Here is a 24,585-nt window from a genome sequence, read left to right as displayed (position 1 = left end):
ACAAGACCCAATACCATTGATTCATTAACAAATTACTTCTGAACTTCAATACTTCTTTAATGGCCCAGTATTTATAGTTTCGTCCCAGAACCTTCTTATTGAAGGAGATGTCAACAATTAGTTGGTAACTTCCAAACTTTTGACTGAACTTGATTGTAATATATCAGTTTTCTTTAACACATAATTTTTGTAATCGCATCATATCTGATGATTTACAAAGATAAAAACAAAACTTCTAGATGTCCTTTGGGATATTGTGTGTTAATAAATATCATATGGGGATAATTGAATATTAAAAATGACCCTTTGCACAAGTCACACAGAAATAAGCATATGTCAAGATGGCTTATTAGTCCCCTACCGGAGAAACTCGGGGAATATAGGTTTTCTCCCTGTCGTTATATGTCTGTCTATCTGTCCGTCTCCTCATTTGTCTGTGTCCTCATCTGTCTATCTGTCTGTGTCCTCATCTGTCTATCTCTCCGTCTCCTCATGTGTATGTCTGTCCGTCTCCTCATCTATCTGTCTTTCAGTACGCCCACTCACTTTTCTCTGCCATGTTTCAAGGCATGTTGGTGAAAGTTTGTATGTTTAAGAATTTTTGGGTCATGGTCACTTGTTATTTTTAGCGGGGGGGGGGGGGGGGGTTAGGGCTGGTAGGGGATATGTATAGCAATACCCAGCATGCTTGCAGAAGAATCATTGCCTACTTACTGTTTGTATCACCAAATTTAATGAGCATGTTATTTACAATGTATGAGTCAGTAGAAGGCTACTTGTAAGTACACATGTACTACCACATTTGGTGAGCACTTTATTTTTTATGTTGGGGAAATCAGAGATAATGAATGTGATGAGAGTTGTACAAGTGTGAGGAAACAAGTCAGACTGGCTGGTGATGTTTGTCGACAGATCTATATTTATCAAATCTTGATGATGTCATTCCTGGTTGTTAGGTATTGAATCATCACATGACAACATCCTTAGTTACGGAAAGCAGGACAAACATTTACATTAGTATGTAGGTAAAAAAAATTGATGTAACTTTTCCTAGAGAGTGAAGTGCTAAGAATACGTGAGCTAATGTACACCAGGATAGCTACATATGTTTACCACTGAATCGGTATACAATGCCAGGACACCAAAGGGGAGGTAACTCTCAACCATCCTCCAATTGAAGCAGTTTTTAATTATATGGAGTCATTCAATGTTGTAAAATTCCAAGATAAGACTTCATGCTTTTATTCACGTAATTTATCATAATCACCCAATCTCTCAAGTCTCTGTAGTCGAGTGTTTTACAACTGTTATTGTACTGTCGGACGTGATTGAATCTTTGATGTAATTTTCATTGTAAACATTTTACTTATACATGTATTATGTGAAAGGGTAATCACCACTTAAAAACAGCAAAATTAGACGACTCCAGAATATTTACCCAACCATTGAGCTGCACGTACCGGTATATAGAGGACAAGGTTACGTAATGCATAGATAGATATCTACAAACGACAGTGTCGGTATGTAAATGTTGACATTTCTAATGATAGCTAGAGCTTTGATACTTACAACGGTTCCCACTTAATTTTCCTCTATTAAACATGATAAATGGGGGCTGCCTATTACTCTAATCTGCAGATGTCAGCACAAATGTGAAACAAACTAACAAATGCTTGAGAAGCCCTATTCAAGCATCAAAAATTAAAGATCAGGTGTTGATATATGTGAATATTTCATTGAAAGTTTTCAATCATTCGACCCAAAATTGAAATCATAGAAATGAGATATTTGAGTCAAAAATAGTTTACATATGTAAATTTTATGAAAATGGAAACCTCACAAAAATTAACCTCTCTGTAGTAACTTACAATGCTGAGGATAACATTAACTTGTATTCTATGTATTCAAAAGTACACCAATCTACTGTTTTTTGCAACATGACCTTGAACTTTGACCTTTAAGTTACAGATTATTGTAGTAGATAAGCTACTATGTAAGATCACGTACATTAAAAGCATTTACAAACAAAGTCTTCTCTGTGTGTTAGGAGTCAAATCAAGCCGAAGTTGAGAGTTCTCTGAGAATTAAAGGTTGTAAAAATACCCGATATGTTCAATAACCTCTCAGGTACAATCTAAAGAAACTGAAGACAGGAACTTAAGACAAAACGAAAACATATTAGAAACTGGTATTGTTATGTTCATGTATCTTGTATTTGAGAATTATAAAAACATAGAACCCAATCCTGGCCATTAGGTTCTACTTGTCTCGTCCACTAAAGTCAGGTGTACGTATTGGACGCCCTTTGTATTGTTGTGATGTAGCAATAACGGAACCCACAATCCTTTAGAAAGCTGAATATACAACAGTCAAAGTGTTTAAATCCTGAAGTAGAATTAGTATTATACCTATGTACACAGCCCAAAGTTTATACCAATATAACTAGGATGATATATATATAGTAAGCTTTGTTGTTTCCTACTAGATATGACGGTTGAATTACATTGATGAGTAGTGATAAAAGTGGTGGAAAGTGTTTTAAACAGTCATACAAACTCCATTCATGATAAACATATCTTTATTGCCGATTTCTTGATCATGAGGTTGATAACACTGTAGCCAATATCACCATGGATGTCAATTGATTTTCAGAAAAGACTCCAAACTGGTTTTGATTTCATTCAAGATTCAACAAAATTATCTTATTTGTTAAATTATCTTATTTGTTAAATTATCTTATTTGTTAAATTATCTTTTTTGTTAAATGACCTTATTTGTTGAATTATCTTATTTGTTAAATTATCTTATTTGTTGAATTATCTTATTTGTTAAATTACCTTATTTGTTGAATTATCTTATTTGTTAAATTATCTTATTTGTTGAATTATCTTATTTGTTAAATTATCTTATTTGTTAAATTACCTTTTTTGTTAAATGATCTTATTTGTTGAATTATCTTATTTGTTAAATTATCTTATTTGTTGAATTATCTTATTTGTTGAATTATCTTATTTGTTAAATTATCTTTTTTGTTAAATGACCTTATTTGTTGAATTATCTTATTTGTTGAATTATCTTATTTGTTAAATTATCTTATTTGTTAAATGACCTTATTTGTTGAATTATCTTATTTGTTGAATTATCTTATTTGTTAAATTATCTTATTTGTTAAATGACCTTATTTGTTGAATTATCTTATTTGTTAAATTATCTTATTTGTTGAATTATCTTATTTGTTAAATTATCTTATTTGTTAAATTACCTTTTTTGTTAAATTATCTTATTTGTTAAATTATTTTTTTTGTTAAATGACCTTATTTGTTGAATTATCTTATTTGTTAAATTATCTTATTTGTTGAATTATCTTATTTGTTAAATTACCTTATTTGTTAAATTATCTTTTTTGTTAAATGACCTTATTTGTTGAATTATCTTATTTATTAAATTATCTTATTTGTTAAATTACCTTATTTGTTAAATTATCTTATTTGTTAAATTATCTAATTTGTTAAATTATCTAATTTGTTAAATTACCTTATTTGTTACTTCCCTTGGTAAGGATTGATTACTTCTGTCATGATGGAAGTCGACATTGCTTCGTAACCTTGGCGACATTGCTTCGTTACCTTGGCATCCATGTCATCAATTTGTACTACATTCATTCTTTGTTGGCCGTGTCACGAATCACACGATTTTGTACAGTAGTGACACCTTATGTTGATGACCTCAATTTCATCAGAGGTCGATCAGGAACCTTACCAAAAAAATGATGGATGTTTCTGGTGGTATTATCATATGGTAGTGGAAACAGATTTTTATGGTTTTGGCTATAAGGAATTGTTTAAATGTGAGTGACCAAGGGGGAGATATAGGGAGGGGTGGGGAAAGGGGGAGATATAAGGAGGGGTGGGGAAGGGGGGGAGATATAGGGAGGGGTGAGGAAGGGGGGGATATAAGGAGGGGTGGGGAAGGGGGGAGATATAGGGAGGGGTGAGGAAGGGGAGATATAAGGAGGGGTGGGGAAAGGGGGAGATATAATGAGGGGTGGGGAAGGGGGAAGATATAAGGAGGGGTGGGGAAGGGGGAGATATAAGGAGGGGTGGGGAAGGGGGGAGATATAGGGAGGGGTGAGGAAGGGGGAGATATAAGGAGGGGTGGGGAAGGGGGGAGATATAGGGAGGGGTGTGAGGAAGGGGAGATATAAGGAGGGGTGGGGAAAGGGGGAGATATAAGGAGGGGTGGGGAAGGGGGGAGATATAAGGAGGGGTGGGGAAGGGGGAGATATAGGGAGGGGTGGGGAAGGGGGAGATATAAGGAGGGGTGGGAAAGGGGGGAAGATATAAGGAGGGGTGGGGAAGAGGGAGATATAAGGAGGGGTGGGGGGAGATATAAGGAGGGGTGGGGAAGGGGGGAGATATTAGGAGGGGTGGGAGATATCAGATGAGGAGGGGGATATTAGGGGGGGAGATAGTTGGAGGGGCGGGGGGGATATTAGGGGGGAGAGATAGTTGGAGGGGCGGGGGGGATATTAGGGGGGGGGGAGATATTTGGAGGGGTGGGTTGGGGATATTAGGGGGGGGATATAAGAAGGGGAGTAAAGTAGTGTCGGACTGCCATCAGGTCTACTCTCTCTCTCTCTGTGTTGGAGGTAAACTTTTACAATTTACTGCACAGTTAGATCTCCAGACTTCTCAATTTTGGCCTGGCTTTGATCTCAGTCATGTGTAGATACCATCTAGTACTAATTTTCCTCCGAGTGTTAATGCAGTAATAACATACCATAATGAGTTTAAAACTGCAGCCAAACACTAATAGAGTTGATAATATTTTACCTATGTTTCTGACAATGTAATCAGCTGGCTGCCAATGTCGACCATTTCTTCCCTGTATCTACCACCCAACTCTCAGTTATTCATAGATTTAATGATATGCAATAATTAAAAATAAAAGTTGTTTTTGTATAGCTTCAACAGTTGAAGGCTTGGAGATGATTTCTTCATATACAGCTGGGATCTCCCATTGACAGGAGCCATGTTTCTGAAGCAGACACTAATTACATCACAAAAATTTCTATCAGCTGCAAATCAAGCTAAACATACTCACATATAGATACTCTAATTTTATTTCTTTGAGCCATGTGACTATTCCAACAGAGAAAATGACCATATGGTAAAATACATTATGGACAAACCTTCTAACCCCAGTCAGATACCCCGTAGTTTAATTAGTATAGGATCACCTGTCCTCCCCATCTCTGTGTAATGGACTCTGTGTAATGGACTCTGTGTAATGGACTCTCGGGGATCCTCTTTCTTCTTAGACTAGTTGTAATTTGTCTAATTATACTACAAAGATGTTCGCCATGACTTTTATTTTTGTGTAAAGTAATTATTCTTTTTGTTTGGTCCAAACCCAAAGCAGATCTTTTTTATACCACACTTAATTAACCTTCGTTCTTCTGTGAAGTTGTAAATCTTTCTTATTGCTCATCTGACGAGAGAAAGATAAAAACACTGATTTTGATAGGGATTTATTATATAAGTAACATCGTATTAACAACATACGATGTTGGTAATATGTGACCCCATATGAGTTCAGCAAAGATTTACAAACAGATAAAAAACATTTACTGCCACGAGGTGCATCTGATTCTAGAAGTTGGTAATCCAGACCCGTTAAAACCAAACTGATGTTGTTTAGTTCTAGCCCGATTAAAACCAAACTTGTGTTTATATTTGTTGTAGGACTACAAGCTGTTTGAGTTTGGATGTAAACATTTTGTCAGCAGGAAGACAGATGTGTTAGGGGAGAACTGTAACAGCCTAAGTGCCAAAAGCTTCTAAAACATTTAAAATAAGATCATTATAAATACCATGTTATCAAACCTGTCTTCACAACATCTGTCCTCACGTAACCCACCGGGGGTCACAAAGGGGCCCCGACTCTAGTGTGATACATGATAGATAGCTCTGGGCTTGATATACCTACTAAACGCTCTGGGCTGGATATACCTACTAAACGTCAGAATCTGTCATAAATACATTGATAGACAATACTCCAGGTTTTTTCAGTGCTAATTTAAGTGCTTTAAGGGTCTGATGTATCCGGGTGATAAGGTAACTGTGGGGACTCTGTAGAGGGGCCTGAAGTGTCCACCTGTCCAAACCTACACCTCAGATTTGTACCTGGAGCCTCGAGGGTACATCACCTTGAGAACATTAACACTTTGATCCATTAAGTTGTGTTTTCACCTGTCCGGGTATCTTTGACCTCTGTAAGGGTATGTGACAGATCACTCACTGTTTTAAATGATCTAAGATGGAACCTGAAATATTATCAGTGTTTTAATCTGTGTGTACCCGACACCTTCTGTCACAGACCACAGTCACCATGGCAATAATGTTCTAATAATTATCTACCTTACTTAGAATCCTAAATATTACATTAAGTATGTTTGATGATCAAACATGTACCATCTAATGATTTTTAAGGCCCACTTTTAGCATCCATAAAACCTCTATAAGTCCAGAAAACATACAGAAATCATTTTCTCATAAATGCATCATTAACATTTCAACAAGAAATATTTTAAATGAAAAAAAGTTACTTAAGAATTAAACCGAGTTTAGCAACAAAAACAGAAAAATTAGATTTAGAATTATACATGTGGTGTAGGAGGATATGTTGGATCTGTCCGACTGGTTGATCTGGTAACCCACTACAAGCTGTCTACCTACCAATGGTTTAGGAACTGTGGTGGCTAATTATAAACTTTTAATTTGAAAATCACCCACAGTTCTTTTAGAAACGTTTGATGTTTCATGCTGTTCTGTAAATTAAGTGGATTTTAATCATTTCTATACTAGGTTAACTACTATGTAAAGGTTTGCATGACAATTTTTTAGTCGATCAGGCAGAGTTTGTCATGATGAATGAACTAATCAGAAATAACCTGTGAGGTAGGTCTATTCTATGTGTCAGTTTGAATTGATTCAATACCATATGTTTGATTTAAATAATTCCATCAATAACTTGAGGTGTGGGTGTTTCTACTGCATGATCAGGTGATTTATCTCAGATTTTCATTCCTATTTAATTGATTAAGGACGATAAGGTGACTTTAGCACCTGTTGTTCGTTACTTCAGGTAGAGGATATTTTCTACCTGGACTACCTGAGAATATTAACGACACTACTTTAGCCATAATTGTGTTTCAACAGCCTTACAGATCACAGCTGTGTGTTTGATTATAACCGTCCTGAATCATCTACACTGACAGATACACAGATTCTCCATCGGAACTTAAACAGTTTACATCAACTCACAGAAGTCACACACAATCAGCCTCCGCCATCGTATCTCTACAACCCTGCTTCTTTAAAGTAATCAAATACAGATAAATTCTTTTTATGATTTTTCTAACACTGATTAGGCGTGACATTTATGATATGATCTAAACTTAGTCAGAGATTTTGTGATATAAAGAAGATGAAGAACCTATAACCCATGACTATATCAGGAAGTGTTAGGACCTATAACCCATGACTATATCAGGAAGTGTTAGGATCTATAACCCATGACTATATCAGGAAGTGTTAGGATCTATAACCCATGACTATATCAGGAAGTGTTAGGACCTATAACCCATGACTATATCAGGAAGTGTTAGGATCTATAACCCATGACTATATCAGGAAGTGTTAGGATCTATAACCCATGACTATATCAGGAAGTGTTAGGACCCATGACTATATCAGGAAGTGTTAGGACCTGTAACCCATGACTATATCAGGAAGTGTTAGGACCTATAACCCATGACTATATCAGGAAGTGTTAGGACCCATGACTATATCTGGAAGTGTTAGGATCTATAACCCATGACTATATCAGGAAGTGTTAGGATCTATAACCCATGACTATATCAGGAAGTGTTAGGATCTATAACCCATGACTATATCAGGAAGTGTTAGGATCTATAACCCATGACTATATCAGGAAGTGTTAGGACCTATAACCATGACTATATCAGGAAGTGTTAGGACCACTTACCCATGACTATATCAGGAAGTGTTAGGGCCACTTACCCATGACTATATCAGGAAGTGTTAGGATCTATAACCCATGACTATATCAGGAAGTGTTAGGACCTATAACCCATGACTATATCAGGAAGTGTTAGGATCTATAACCCAGGACTATATCAGGAAGTGTTAGGACCACTTACCCATGACTATATCAGGAAGTGTTAGGGCCACTTACCCATGACTATATCAGGAAGTGTTAGGATCTATAACCCATGACTATATCAGGAAGTGTTAGGACCTATAACCCATGACTATATCAGGAAGTGTTAGGATCTATAACCCATGACTATATCAGGAAGTGTTAGGATCTATAACCCAGGACTATATCAGGAAGTGTTAGGACCACTTACCCATGACTATATCAGGAAGTGTTAGGACCTATAACCCATGACTATATCAGGAAGTGTTAGGACCCATGACTATATCAGGAAGTGTTAGGACCTATAACCCAGGACTATATCAGGAAGTGTTAGGACATATAACCCATGACTATATCAGGAAGTGTTAGGACCTATAACCCATGACTATATCAGGAAGTGTTAGGACCCATGACTATATCAGGAAGTGTTAGGACCTATAACCAATGACTATATCAGGAAGTGTTAGGATCTATAACCCATGACTATAACTGGAAGTGTTAGGATCTATAACCCATGACTATATCACAGGAAGTGTTAGGATCTATAACCCATGACTATATCAGGAAGTGATAGGATCTATAACCCATGACTATATCAGGAAGTGTTAGGACCTATAACCCATGACTATATCAGGAAGTGTTAGGATCTATAACCCATGACTATATCAGGAGGTGTTAGGACCTATAACCCATGACTATGTCAGGAAGTGTTAGGACCTATAACCCATGACTATATCAGGAAGTGTTAGGATCTATAACCCATGACTATATCAGGAGGTGTTAGGACCTATAACCCATGACTATATCAGGAAGTGTTAGGATCTATAACCCATGACTATATCAGGAAGTGTTAGGACCCATGACTATATCAGGAAGTGTTAGGACCTATAACCCATGACTATATCAGGAAGTGTTAGGACCTATAACCCATGACTATATCAGGAAGTGTTAGGACCTATAACCCATGACTATATCAGGAAGTGTTAGGACCTATAACCCATGACTATATCAGGAAGTGTTAGGACCTATAACCCATGACTATATCAGGAAGTGTTAGGATCTATAACCCATGACTATATCAGGAAGTGTTAGGACCTATAACCCATGACTATATCAGGAAGTGTTAGGACCTATAACCCATGACTATATCAGGAAGTGTTAGGACCTATAACCCATGACTATATCAGGAAGTGTTAGGACCTATAACCCATGACTAAATCAGGAAGTGTTAGGATCTATAACCCATGACTATATCAGGAAGTGTTAGGACCCATGACTATATCAGGAAGTGTTAGGATCTATAACCCATGACTATATCAGGAAGTGTTAGGACCTATAACCATGACTATATCAGGAAGTGTTAGGACACATGACTATATCAGGAAGTGTTAGGACCCATGACTATATCAGGAAGTGTTAGGACCTATAACCCATGACTATATCAGGAAGTGTTAGGATCTATAACCCATGACTATATCAGGAAGTGTTAGGATCTATAACCCATGACTATATCAGGAAGTGTTAGGATCTATAACCCATGACTATATCAGGAAGTGTTAGGACCCGTGACTATATCAGGAAGTGTTAGGATCTATAACCCATGACTATATCACAGGAAGTGACATGGCCGCTTGGATGGGTACGATCCCGACATGGCCGCTTGGTCGGGTACAATCCCTGACTTCATGGCCGCTTGGTTGGGTACGATCCCTGACATCATGGCCACTTGGTTAGGTACGATCCCTGATGACATCATGGCCGCTTGGTTGGGTACGATCCCTGACATCATGGCCACTTGGTTGGATACGATCCCTGACATCATGGCCGCTTGGTTGGGTACGATCCCTGACATCATGGCGGCTTGGTTGGATACGATCCCTGACATCATGGCCGCTTGGTTAGGTATGATCCCTGACATCATGGCCGCTTGGTTAGGTACGATCCCTGACATCATGGCCGCTTGGTTAGGTACGATCCCTGACATCATGGCCGCTTGGTTAGGTACGATCCCTGACATCATGGCCGCTTGGTTAGGTATGATCCCCGACACTAAGGTATTGATAGACTCTGGATAGTTTCTGATACCTGTATGATACCTGTTGTGATACCTGTGTGTAGTCACTGACGATTACTTTACACACACCTGAATTTGATGTATTGATTTCTAACAATGTTGGATCAGTCTGGTTAAATACTGTTTCACTACCAGTGTATGCCATAGATCTCTAGAAGGAGCTGGGAACTTGGTGCACCTGTTGTCTTTTTCACCTAAGCTTGTCTTCGATTCTGGTTCACGGTGCCCAAGGTGTTTGTAGCTCCAGCAGTAATTGACTGTCTATTGATGTTCACAACTCTTACAGATATTGAAACAGGTGAATGTTTATAAAAAAACACAGAGATGTGTGTTTAGTTAGAGAATAAAGGACTTAACAACTGGATAAGAAAATACGAAATCTTTATAAAAAGTAGCTTACAGGAAACAGAAGGAAATAAAAGAAAATCAATTCTAAATAAATGGATTATTTTTGCCTGGAGGTGTAACAGTGTGTGTTGGGCTGATCTATAATGGTGGAAGGATCTGATAGCTTGATCAGGAGGGTAGTAATGGTATTATATATCAGAGTGGAACATGGCCGATTCCAACTTAACCTCTCCTTGAGGTACAAATGATGTGTGGAGTAGGCCTTCAATTGGTGTTCATTTGAAGTGGAAGACAATCAGGGTGCTCACCTGTTTGGAGACGTCTAATTGGAGAGTAGAGATGTTTACCTGTGATGTATGGGCTGGTTAAGTGTCCATTGTTTCCTCAACGAGTATTGAGTGACAGAGATCAGTCTTGTGTGTGAGACGAAGACGATCTGGAGGCTGATAAAAAAAAAAACAGGTTGAAAAAATAAACAAAGGTGTGATTATTAGGTTTGGTGTATTCTTGTGTGTACATGTTTTAAAATAAACGCTTTTGTCTTATGGCAACAAAAACGTTGCACTAAAAAATTAATACCAGTGACAATGAATCGGTTGCTGGAGAGGACAAAGTGACCAGGTGTAAAGTATACAGGTAGATTCACAGATACAGGTAGTAAGTTTTGTCTTGTAAAAGAAAAAAGGTTTTCCAAAGGGACCTTAATACTACACTAGACACAAAAACAAAACAAAACAAAAAAACAGGTAATACATGTGCACCCTATTGGCACCTGTACACAGGTACAATTACGTAACCAATCAGTGAGCTTTGTCTTACTGTCTTGTAACCAATGTGTTGGAACTGAGGGGTATGTATCGCTGCAGTCAGCCACACTGCCCTGGTGCCGTACAGCTCTGGTGTGGGGTACACGAGGAACACAGGGACTGAATTAGTTTGTATTCCCTGTGATATTTCTGGGATCGCGTGCCTGTTTTCTCTGACTGTTGAGAAATCAGTGATAGATATCTTGAATGTGTTGGTACAATTATCTGCTGTGCCAGTCTGTGAAGTGGTGTGCACCCTGTCCTATTGATGTCTGATTGTCTCTGATCCTCCGTCACACGACACACTCTGATACCACTGACGGTTTTACCTGTACACCTTAAAGGTCGGTGCTCCGGTCCAACACAAACGGCCAGATTACCACAAGGGATTAGTTCTACCTGGCAGGTAACATACAGGTAACACAGCCGACAAGTCACCGGGGTCATAGGTCACTGGTTTTATCTTGGGTTAAAGAAATCAGTCAATTAATCAATAGAAGGATAGAGAGCAGACAGGTTCTCTCAGTGGTCTCAGGTGTTCTAACCATGTGTACAGGTATGGAGTGTTTATATTTACCTGGAGAAAGGCTACTTCTACCTTAATTAATTAGATCTCCATAGGTATGGCAGGAGACTCCGTGGTTAAGGCTGTCTCGGTCAGGCTAGTGGACAGCTTCGCTATGCAGTGATACCTGTGTTCTTACCTGACAGGTATATAACAGTGTCTTTTGAGGATAAACATCTATTACCTACCTGACCCAGCAATATGATCTTTCACACCTGGAACAGCCGTACCTGTGTCTTGTAACATTTCTAACATGTGAAAACATATTTCCCTATGTGCTACTACTATGTGTGAGGAAAGTAGATGTTTATACAGATGAAGAAGTGCTTCCCTGTACAATGGAATATAAATCTAAATATCTGAAGAAAACAAAAATGAAAACTGTGTGTTGAAGGAGAGTTACACCTGTGTAGATAAATAGAATGCAATATTTAGCGTGGGATTTACCGGAGGGATTCGGGAGGTGTTTATTGATCTCCCAATTAGTTTGTGCCTTCATCTTACCGTTAAAACGGAATTGTGGAGTAGAAAGTTGAAATATGATGAAATGGTCTTATCGCGAGACAAAAGACAAGAGGAAGCGAGGAGGTTTCTTCTCCAGGAAGGTAAGAATCCATACTGGTTAACCTTAGGTGTTGAGAGGGGGTAGGGACATCAGGAATTTATAAGGAGCATTATACAGGGACATCTAACCTGGAAATAGACATCTCACAGGGGTTAGGACATCTCATCGGGATAGGGACATCTAACCTGGAAATGGACATCTCACAGGGGTTAGGACATCTCATCGGGATAGGGACATCTCATCAGGGATAGGGACATCTCACTATGGATAGGGACATCTCACTATGGATAGGGACATCTCACTATGGTTAGGGACATCTCACTATGGTTAGGGACATCTCACCAGGGATAGGGACATCTCACCAGGGATAGGGACATCACACTATGGTTAGGGACATCTCACTATGGATAGGGATATCTCACTATGGTTAGGGACATCTCACTATGGATAGGGACATCTCACTATGGATAGGGACATCTCACTATGGATAGGGACATCTCACTATGGTTAGGGACATCTCACTATGGTTAGGGACATCTCACCAGGGATAGGGACATCTCACTATGGTTAGGGACTTCACACTATGGTTAGGGACATCACACTATGGTTAGGGACATCTCACCAGGGATAGGGACATCTCACTATGGTTAGGGACATCTCACTATGGTTAGGGACATCTCACCAGGGATAGGGACATCTCACAATGGTTAGGGACATCACACCAGGGATAGGGACATCTCACTATGGTTAGGGACATCTCACTATGGTTAGGGACATCACACTATGGTTAGGGACATCTCACCAGGGATAGGGACATCTCACTATGGTTAGGGACATCTCACTATGGTTAGGGACATCTCACCAGGGATAGGGACATCTCACAATGGTTAGGGACATCACACCAGGGATAGGGACATCTCACTATGGTTAGGGACATCTCACTATGGTTAGGGACATCTCACCAGGGGATAGGACATCACACCAGGGGTTAGGAACATCAGAATATGGATATATGCCTTAGCTAATTGCATGCAACAGTTTGGATAAAGAGATATTTGAAATAATGATTCAAACTTGATATATGGAAATTGAACTGGAAATATGGATAAAGAGTTTGATGTATGGATAGGAACATTAAGATATTGATAAGGACATTGAAAGATAAACGAGTATGTTTTGAAATCTTGAGAACTGGAGTACCACGTACATCAGGCCTTAAAGTTTGAATCAGCAATGTTAAAGCATGGTTAGCTTCCACAGTCGAGAGGAATGGCCTACCTAGCTATATAACACGAGGAAATCAGTAAAGACATGATGTCGTTTTATATCAATAAGTATATCTAGCTAATTCACAGCTTAGTCTCCTAACAGTTTAAAAGGATCAGATACAGATGATCAATACAGTGTTTTTACCGTGTTGTTGGTATAGCTATTACACAATTATATAATCAGTCAAACCTGGTCTATATATATAACGAGATTCTACACTGTATCTGTGGGACACCCGTGTCAGGTAATTTGGATATAGTCGATCACTATTTAAATCTGGGGTAGTTTTTGTTACCGTAGACACCAATCACTATTTAAATCTGGGGTAATTTGGACATCGTCAATCACTATTTATATCTCGGGTAATTTTTGTTACCGTAGACACCAATCACTATTTAAATCTGGGGTAATTTGGACATCGTCAATCACTATTTATATCTCGGGTAATTTTTGTTACCGTAGACACCAATCACTATTTATATCTCAGGTAATTTTTGTTACCGTAGACACCCAATATCAGGTACAGCGAAGGTGACTGTACTGGAACCCCTTTTAGGACACTCAAGATGATACCGCTGAAACGTTTAGGGCATTAAGACTTTTTATAAGTGTATGCTACTTGATATCTATCTCTGCAAGTTTTGGATAGGTTTTTAATTAACTTTTTACATGTCTTGCATGATATTTTCAGTACTGATAATTTGATATGTTTCAATGGCATATCTATGAAAATCTAGAAAAAATTACCATGCATGAAACATGAATTTAAAAGAAATTTTGAAAATATTCAAGAACCGTTTCAAAATTCAACTTATTAAAAAAGACCGTTTACACTTCCAATGTGGAGAAGTGGTACCGTCAGAAATGACAGAATCAGAACCTAGAACCTCAGGCTGGATGGAATGACAGATTGAGGCTCGAAGTTTGACCTAGAGCCTGGATGTTTGTAGTAGATAGATCATATATTACCAGTACTATGTCTATACCACATTGTCCAGGTAGACATGTGAGGGATGTTTGTCGGAAACCTGATATGCTTTATCTACACTGTAAATACCCGAAATAAGATGGGGACAAGTGATGGGTATTTGTGAGCCCCTTGTATCACAGACAAGTGTCCAGGGTATTAGAGGGCCTCTTGTAACATAGACAAAGAGATTACTTATCCAAACTCTCCACAGTTATTGAGCCCTCTCATTCATATTTCACAGGATTGATTGCCTCGGAGTTTACCTAACATCTTATATACCTGTATATATGGGCTGTATACCATCAAAATGTGATCATGTCCTTATAATGTCGGAATCTCTGATGTCATAACCAAGCTCTAAACAAAGCAATTTAATATAATTATCTTATCATAAACAAAGAATCTTGTGGTTTACCATGACATGTATTATTACTTGTTAGGGACTATTTAGGGTTGTGAACTTAGCTTTCACGAAACGTAGGACATATATGGATTATAACTATATTCAATTAAACCGGTAGAACTGTAGAATTTGATGACTCAGACACTTGTATGATAATATCTTTATTGAAAACATTGAGACTTAAGTCAATGTTTTATGAAACAAACTGGGGGAAATGCAACATTTAAGAGTGCAGTTGTGACCTTCACCTTTCCATCCTGACTGATTCTGTCAGGATTGTCTCCCCTTTGTTTCCCCTATTAGGTTGCCGAGGAAACATGGGGCAAACAATGTCCAGTAGTTTTGTTTTTCCATGTGTGGTTATAATGGCCATTCTATAGAAAGGTCCTGAAGCATAATGGCTATTGAAAATATTGACTGCCTCAGCACAATTGCATTTCCTTCCTAATGCGTGTCCTCTGTGTTTGAGATTTATCCATGTCTCTGTCCATTTGTCCATATTTAAAATCGAATGTTTCTCCTACAGTATTGGAGGTGATGGTTACCTGTGTGATACTCAAAGGTCTCCATTTTCAGGCCATCACCTGTATCATTGTTAAATTTTGTGTTCTTCCAAGATTAAACATGGATAGTCCTAAATAGGTATGTAACGATATTTAATCATACAGTTTCAAATTGAAATAAATGTATAAGCAATGTATAATGAACTGACGACCCACATTAACAAATTTCCGTTATCCTCACGATCACCCCTTTGTCTCATGTAATGGCTGCTTTTTGTGGAGAAAAGTTTAGAGATGAGCATTATTGTACAGGTAATTAAAGGGGTTGATAAGCTCGTTAAGGGGATTGTGGGTTTGTCATTTTAGGGCTGTGCTATTTCTAAAGACCACTCAGGATCCTTTTTAATTCATAACTGAGGACCAATTGTCTGGATTAACCGCTTCACCTTACAGCAGGTTTTTATTTCTGGCCATTAACAAGGCCATTGTTCCAGTTAATGGTGCGTACAGGTTCGACTGATCTGTATTAATTTCCTTTCTTGAATATAAATAACATCTCATTTGCATATTGATTAGAGTCTGTTGAATGTTTGGTGGTCAGAAATAACCTGACTGATTTGTGATTTGATTCCCTCGTTACGCTGGGTTTCCACATACTTTATTTACAGCCCAATCTTTACATATTGTATACGTCTATTGTAGTTGGTGTTTTCCTCCGTACAAGTATAACATGGCACTTATTTTGATACCTTTAATTTTGTGTGTAATGTCAACAGGTTGTACAGTGTGGTTTGGGTAGGTAGGGTCAACGCACAGGAAACAATCCAGCCTTTCATAGCGTATTGGTCATCAGCTATGACAGTTTGTAGTCAAAAAAGGAGTATTTCTATAAGAACTTACATATATAGTACTGTAGATATTGAACCTGTTTATTCAAAAGGCTGAGTCTATGTCTAAACCAGGCCTGTCATTGGTTATATGGAGAGGAGCACTCGACTGGCTACTGTCATTGGTTATATGGAGAGGAGCACTCGACTGGCTACTGTCATTGGTTATATGGAGAGGAGCACTCGACTGGCTACTGTCATTGGTTATATGGAGAGGAGCACTCGACTCCAGGCTACTGTCATTACACACAATGAGCTGCATCATTAGTTAGTAAGATTCAGCTCCGACTCCCCGGTACAGTGGTAAAATTTGAACTCATTACAGGTGGGTGAAAGGTGAAGTTTGAAGAAAACAGATCCCTCAGGCCAATACTCTCCAAGTTCAGACATTTTTGTCAATTAAAGAAGATATCTGATCTCCTTACCTGGTACTGCATCTCACAGGGTTTTTTTCTCAAAGGTTTAATACATCACCTTTTCACAAATTTCTACGTCATAACATACGCAGACTCTATCACATACGTTTCTCATAAAATTGAGGCTCTGGTCTAAATTTGTCCTTGGTCATTATAGGTTTCTTTTATATCAGTACAGTACAGCTGAATCAGAAAACTTCCCTTACAGAACAGTTACGGTTATGTGTGTGATCACTGTCAGGTGTATATCGGTGATCGGTATATATCGGATATGTTATTTATAAGTAAACCAATTAATATGTCATAGTCGAGGTGATACATTGGACCACATTTTCCTGAACTTTTCTTGGCAGAGTGTATACAATATGTATAGATACTCTGTCAACATTTGTATAATCAATATCCGACATCGTTAATAATTAAGAGACATTTTTACTGCCAAAACGGTAATGTGATGCCACAGTTTATCCTTGATAGGTTGTCTAGTGCTTTGTAATGTAACACCGCAGACAAAAAATACAATATGTCAATTATTAATACATCACTTGTCCATAGACATATATTTTATGAAGTTCAATATTACTTTTGACAGAAATAAAAAATCGAAATTGTTCAAATGGCAGACTAATTGTACTAGAGATAGAAATTCAGGCTTGTTAAGGTGAATTAATAGACAAGTCAGGCTTGTTAAAGGTGAATTAATAGACAAGTCCCCTTGTGCTAGATCAGGCGTGAGTACTATACATGTCTGGGGCCATCTATACATGTCCGGGGCCATGAGTATGAATATTCAGGAGCATTTCAGATTGATACTTTATAGCAATGAATGTACACACTAATAGTACTGAAGTGATTTCACTTAAAAATTAATTGTCAACATAGTTCTTAATGTGTTGTACAAGTTTTCCTGATGATTTCCAAGGTTACGCAGAGTTATGTTTTGTATAATTCTGTAATGTCGGGTGGATTGATGTTTTGTATAATTCTGTAATGTCAGGTGGATTGATGTTTTGTATAATTCTGTAATGTCAGGTGGATTGATGTTTTGTATAATTCTGTAATGTCAGGTGGATTGATGTTTTGTATAATTCTGTAATGTCGAGTGGATTGATGTTTTGTATAATTCTGTAATGTCGAGTGGATTGATGTTTTGTACGATTCTATAATGTCAGGTGGATTGATGTTTTGTATAATTCTATAATGTCAGGTGGATTGATGTTTTGTATAATTCTGTAATGTCAGGTGGATTGATGTTTTGTATTATTCTGTTATATCAGGTGGATTGATGTTTTGTATAATTCTGTTATATCAGGTGGATTGATGTTTTGTATAATTCTGTTATATCAGGTGGATTGATGTTTTGTATAATTCTGTAATGTTAGATAATGGTGGAATGCAAAGATAAAATGTTGAGTCTAGACTGCTACAACAATCACTAGCATATATCATGTTGTTACAGGGAGGTACTAAAGCATGGAATGATGACTTACCTGTAAAACTACAGGTGACATATAATTGAGGAGTTAATGAACCATCTTATATTACCTAATGGGAGTTATATTTATACTACAAATATTTATTGCACATAATTTTGTAGACGTAATATCAAAATTAAATATGTGACATCTTCATAAACCATACACAAATCTTGAACTTAAAATGATCAGCCAAGAAGAGCATGCCTGATAGAAAATGTTATTTTGTAAATGGTTGAATTCTTTCCTGCAGGATAAGTATACACGGCCAGGTGTGGAGATTAGCCTGTCGTGTCACACCTGTATTTTACACCTATATATTGCACCTGCATATTACCAAACATAGGTTACAGTAGCAAACAGTTGTTAATTGACCAATGTCCAGTGATGGTCATTTAGTGTGTCAGAAGATGTCGGAAATACAAGCGACTTCTTTTCATGTCCATCAGTGATTAATATCGGACAGGTACACGTGAGACAGCACTGAGGGCCGTGGACAGCTCTCCTGTGAAGGGGCAAGCAACTACACACCAAATTGTTTTCTATCAATTAATATCCCGCAGAAATTACATACATCTATGATTGACGATGTGGCTTGCCCTGTATTGTTACTCAAGACCAGTGTCCAGCTGGGGTCAGAGGTCAATGTGTACCTGAGTGAAGAATTATTAGTTATGTTAGCTTCCTCAGTGTCAGATGTAATGAATGGGCCTGGCTGTCATTATTGTTAGTTCATACATGTAAGTTTAGTGTTTGTTTTTTATTAAGATCGTAAAACAGATATTTTATTATCAGTGGAATGGTTTATGACTTGACTTACCTGCCCTGTAGGTATATCTGTATGTACAGGATGTAGTTACCAGTGCTTGTAACCTTTATATAAACCCTATTTACTTCTGTCACATCATTGTCCACATTGTTTAAATTTCTTATTACAAATATTCAAATTCTAAATTATTGTCCACATGAATTTCTTTTCACAAACTTTCAAATTTTAAATTAAGGACTTCTTCCTTTTTTTTGTTTAGTTCCAAGTTAAGGATTTTATCAGTGTTTTGTGTATTTTGTTGTTTAACTTGTATGTAAATTGTCTCAAGAATGATTGAATGATTTAGATTCATGGTAAAAAAATCATCAGCTAAAAGATTTATGATTCAACAATGTTACACCAAATCACTTCCTGTCAGTTTGTCTTAGCAATAATAACCAGGTATTATCTACGGAAGTTAATAACATAAAGAATTTGTTTGAAATCTTACTTCTGTTGTTCTGTACAATACACCCCTAATTGTCTTATTGGTAAATTTTGAACATTGTCCATATTCAATAGGTATTTAAGTACACTGAGGTGCGTTTTTTATATCCACGTAATTTTTCAATATATTTGTAGTCTCCTTAATCAAGGATTTAGTAATGTTGAAAACGTAAGTTTACATTCCAGTTTTTCTATAATAGACTATCCTTTTGTTTGTTCATGAGTTATGCCATGTATTATGTAGGGTAGAGAAGCTTATGTAAATCATATGAATGGAGTATCCCTGGCTGATCCATTTAAAGTCACAAAAGTATAGTTTATATAGGGATCAGTGGATTTACTATTACACAACCCTAAGCCATTACACCTTGAGGCTTGCGTACAGGATTACACCGCCTTGCGATTTCTTTGCTGACAATAGCGGCACATATTTTACATCTTTGAAAATTTCACTCTCTCTTTCATTTTAAAAATTAATACCTGGTGGACTTAAATAAATGTATATTTATATGTAACATGGATAGAATCAAACTGGTAGTTCTTGTGAGTCTCGTCGACTAACTAAGACAGACGGCCTTGGTGGAATATTGAAATCATTCTGAATGTACCTGTGTCAATAGTTGTAGTACAAAACAATTTGCTCCAAGTGTTAAAATGTCTCCCTCACTTAACTGGCCATGTGCTTGTACCATGGCCTGGTAATACCAAAAAGTTCCGCCATCAATATTTAAAAAGTACACTTAGGTGTGAATTACAGAGAGTTTATAACATGTCCTACACTCAATGTACTGCTACTAGGCCTGGATTCTGATGACAAAAATGTGGATAATTATCTTATTTCAGATTTTATATGTAGATTTCTGTTTAAAAGTCTTTACATGGGAGATATTTATTTTCTAACTGGTATTGTTGTGCAACAAGTTCATCACCAGTTGCCATGACAACTTATTTTGTAGGATATCTTTAACATGTAATATTGAAAATTATGATAAATAATCTTTACTCTCAGAATTTAGTGATAATCAAAATTCTTTACTCTCAGTTTGTATATGTCTAATCAAAAATCTTTACTCTCAGTTTGTATATGTCTAATCAAAATTCTTTCTCTCAGTTTAGTGCAATCAGAAGGAAGCTGTGTTATGTATCTAATAAAAATATTGAGTATAGATATGTTACAGGCTGGTCAAGATGACAAAGCTTTGAGTTCCTTACTGTATAGGCAGGTCAAGATGACAAAGCTTTGAGTTCCTTACTGTATAGGCAGGTCAAGATGACAAAGCTTTGAGTTCCTTACTGTATAGGCAGGTCAAGATGACAAAGCTTTGAGTTCCTTACTGTATAGGCAGGTCAAGATGACAAAGCTTTGAGTTTCTTACTGTATAGGCAGGTCAAGATGACAAAGCTTTGAGTTCCTTACTGTATAGGCAGGTCAAGGTGACAAAGCTTTGAGTTCCTTACTGTATTTAGGAAATCTACACATTAAATAAGCGTGGATGAGAACTGATCTGATACTTCCTGACTATTTATATGTTACATTAATTTTGAAGGCTAAGTCTTAATTCTTAACTTTACTGTTATAACTTGTTCCTATTTTGGGAATTGAAAATCTTTTGAATGTGAAGGTTATACTTACATACTGAAATTCGCCTTTAAGGGTTTTCTTAATGTCAATTTGATATGTAATGAGGTCTATATTTTAAAGTTTATATGGTAGGTAGCTTTGTGTCAAATCTACAAGGAACCAAACAACATTGTGGTTAATGTTTATGTCAGATTGATTCAAGTATTCAAATGACCAACATTTATGGGCATCAAATTGCCATCACCAGACATTAACACTCAATCACAGACGATATACCAGTACTTTATCAGGAGAAGTTGACTTTGTCAATGAAAAATGTAAAGGTAGGATTTTGGTAGAGACAAGATGGCTTCCTTGATGCAATTTTAACTAAAGCAATTATTTACATAGGAGGGCTTGTTTGTATATGTTTGTTTATTTGTTTTCTCAGTGGACCTGTGTGGGATTTAAAAGATTAGTTTGATTTAAAGGAGATTAACATACTTCTGTCAGTGTAGAAGTTCTGAAACATTTCTCCTGTTTCTGTTACATGTTTGTTTATGTGGTAAGTCTGTTTCTGTTACATGTTTGTTTATGTGGTGAGTCTGTTTCTGTTACATGTTTGTTTATGTGGTGAGATCTGATTTGTTGTTGTTTCTCCACATGTTTTCGTTTATATATGTATTTTTTGGTCTGAGATTCTGGAGGAGTTGTATTTTTTTTTATGCACTGCACTGCCTTAAGTTTCTGTGAGTCTGTATTCATTCTTTCATTAAGGTTTCTTTGACTCTTGTTTCTGTTATCTTCACTAGTCAGGGTATATATGATACGTCTCCTCAGTAGGCAGATCTGAGTAAGTAGAGTGTAACCCTTGGCTAGCGAGTATTAGTTTCTGTTGGCCGACCTTCTTTTGGTCTGGGTTTCTGTTGGCCGACCCTCTTTTGGTCTGGGTTTCTGTTGGCCGACCTTCTTTTGGTCTTGGTTTCTGTTGGCCGACCTTCTTTTGGTCTTGGTTTCTGTTGGCCGACCTTCTTTTGGTCTTGGTTTCTGTTGGCCAACCTTCTTTTGGTCTAGGTTTCTGTTGGCCGACCTTCTTTTGGTCTAGGTTTCTGTTGGCCGACCTTCTTTTGGTCTGGGTTTCTGTCGGCCTTTGTGGAATCTCAGAAATGAAATGAATCACATATGTTCAATAACATTTCCCCTAGTTTGCATGGTACCAATCCCTACCGAACCCTCCCCCCAGAAGGAGGATATTCTGTGTTTGTATGGACGACTATTTTTGAATGCATTTACACATCTAACATGATATTTAGTGTAATAAACACCACATGATGTGGTAAGGGACATGTGGCTCACATCAAACGATATTGCTATCAAATAAACACCATCATTATTCTATTTTCCCCCTCATAAGAAACACATTGTACCATTCCAATTCCATTATGGATTTCATTTTCTGAGGGTTTTTCAAACAAAAATTCATAAGCATGAAATCAGCACTAATTGGTGTTGAAATGTCAGTTACAGTAAATTTTCTAAAATCTTGATAACCTGTATTCAATAGACCATGTTTAATCATTCCAGTCAAGATGTATTCCAGTAGCTAGTATCATTGATCTATTCTGTCTAAATCTGAACTAAGTACTGTGTTGATTTAAATCTTAACACATTTTAGAATATTTACAGTAATACATTTTGTGTCCACAGTCTTCAGTGTTGATCCTGTTGAATTGAACATCATGCAGTGCTTGGTGCAAAATTTTGAAGTGTATCATTTGGTGTTAGCTTCAGCCATCTTAGTTAAACAATATTTTGAGCCATTGCACATGTATGACATTGGCCAGAAGTTATTTACTACATCCAATATACTTATTCCAGTACTGAATAAGAAATTAAAGTAACAAGTATGTTGATTTCTTGTTAATGTGAAGCTGGTGTTTACATTTAATACTGATTTACACGGCTTTCCAACTGCTATAGTCATTGTATAAAACAGCATGGTCTGATTTAATAAAAACAGAAATACTTCATAACTATAATGAATACTTGGAATCCGTTCATATTTAAATAAATAAAAAAAAATCTTCAAAAAGAAACTTTTATTACATGAACATAAAAAATTTGATTTGAATGTTTCCTGACCTTATAGTTTGTGTTGTTATACAATAAGCCTTGCAGATGTGTAGAGTAAAAATGAGTTTCATTCAATAAAATCTGAAAAAAACTGAAACACCTGTAGGAAAGGTGAGAATGCATTGTAACGGACGCAATAAATAAAAAAAGGACTTAAGATGAGAAGGTTTATGTCAATATTGGGTGTCGAGGGTAGGTAGAGGGATCATGCCTGGAATAATAAAAATATATCAGCTCACAAACAATGTAACAGGTAAAACATTGTCTAACGAGCCAAACACAGGTAAACTTTAACAAGTAAAACATCGGCTAACGAGCAGGAGCTCAGGTAAACAGCTTTGGGTAAAACATTGTCTAGTCGGCTGAACACAGGTAAACTTCAACAAGTAAAACATCGGCTAACGAGCAGGAGCTCAGGTAAACATGCTACAGGTAAAACATTAGTAATGATTACTAACAGGTGTAGTTAAGGTTGAGGTAAATTTTATCACGTATAACATCGTCTAAGAAGCATGAGCACAGGTAAACATGTTTCAGGTAAAACATCGACCAACAAATAAGCAATATAGTACTGACATGGTATGACTTCCTTACTATAGGGGTACAGTACCATTCACATACTTCAAACACTAAGTGGTTATAATTTCTCTCGTGTCCATTGTATGTTGTATCCTCAGGTAGCGGTTAAAAAGGCCATCTGTTTCAACAACAGATGTTCAGGCACAAGGTTACCTCCATGTCCACAAGAATATCAAGTGTTCCTTAACACCATTTTTGTGGCTGATTTGACTGATTACACCCAGATTACATACATTTGCATGTCAGGGTAAATCAAGGATTTCATGTCAGTTGTATGTGAGAAAAATAAATTAGTTGAATTTCTTGCATGTGACTTGATGTCTAGTTGACAGGAAAATTACACAGAATGCTTACTCTAATGGTCGACATGAATAAAGAACCAAATCATACTAATCGGGTTTGTCCTGTGAGTAGGTGTAAATTACTGTTAATTACTGTGCTTATTTCAGTATAGAACTCAATAATACTTCTCCTCATACTTTCAAATAATAAAAAAAAAATATTACAATTTTTTTTTTCTTGTATCAGGGTGACATTTTCTATTAATAAATTT

At 37.0% G+C, this 24,585-nt stretch overlaps 1 protein-coding gene across 4 annotated transcripts in view; it reads left to right on the top strand.

The window, feature by feature from the left end:
- Nucleotides 1-24,585, top strand: part of LOC117333552 (tetratricopeptide repeat protein 28-like) — a 130,781-nt gene that overhangs the window by 69,928 nt on the left and 36,268 nt on the right. The window contains exon 1 of one of the 4 annotated variants that reach the window (XM_033892889.1): nucleotides 11,518-12,621. The exons of the other annotated variants lie outside the window; for them this stretch is intronic. Coding sequence (XP_033748780.1) covers nucleotides 12,556-12,621 — 66 coding nt within the window. The 5' untranslated portion in view covers nucleotides 11,518-12,555. Of the gene's footprint in view, nucleotides 1-11,517; nucleotides 12,622-24,585 lie in introns of those variants that run through there. 4 annotated transcript variants of the gene reach the window in all.

Source organism: Pecten maximus, chromosome 8 (genome assembly GCF_902652985.1).
Source record: "Pecten maximus chromosome 8, xPecMax1.1, whole genome shotgun sequence".
Classification (NCBI taxonomy): Eukaryota; Metazoa; Mollusca; class Bivalvia; order Pectinida; family Pectinidae; genus Pecten; species Pecten maximus.
The sequence above is the reverse complement of the archived record's forward strand: the minus strand, read 5'-3'. Positions and strand labels throughout refer to the sequence as shown.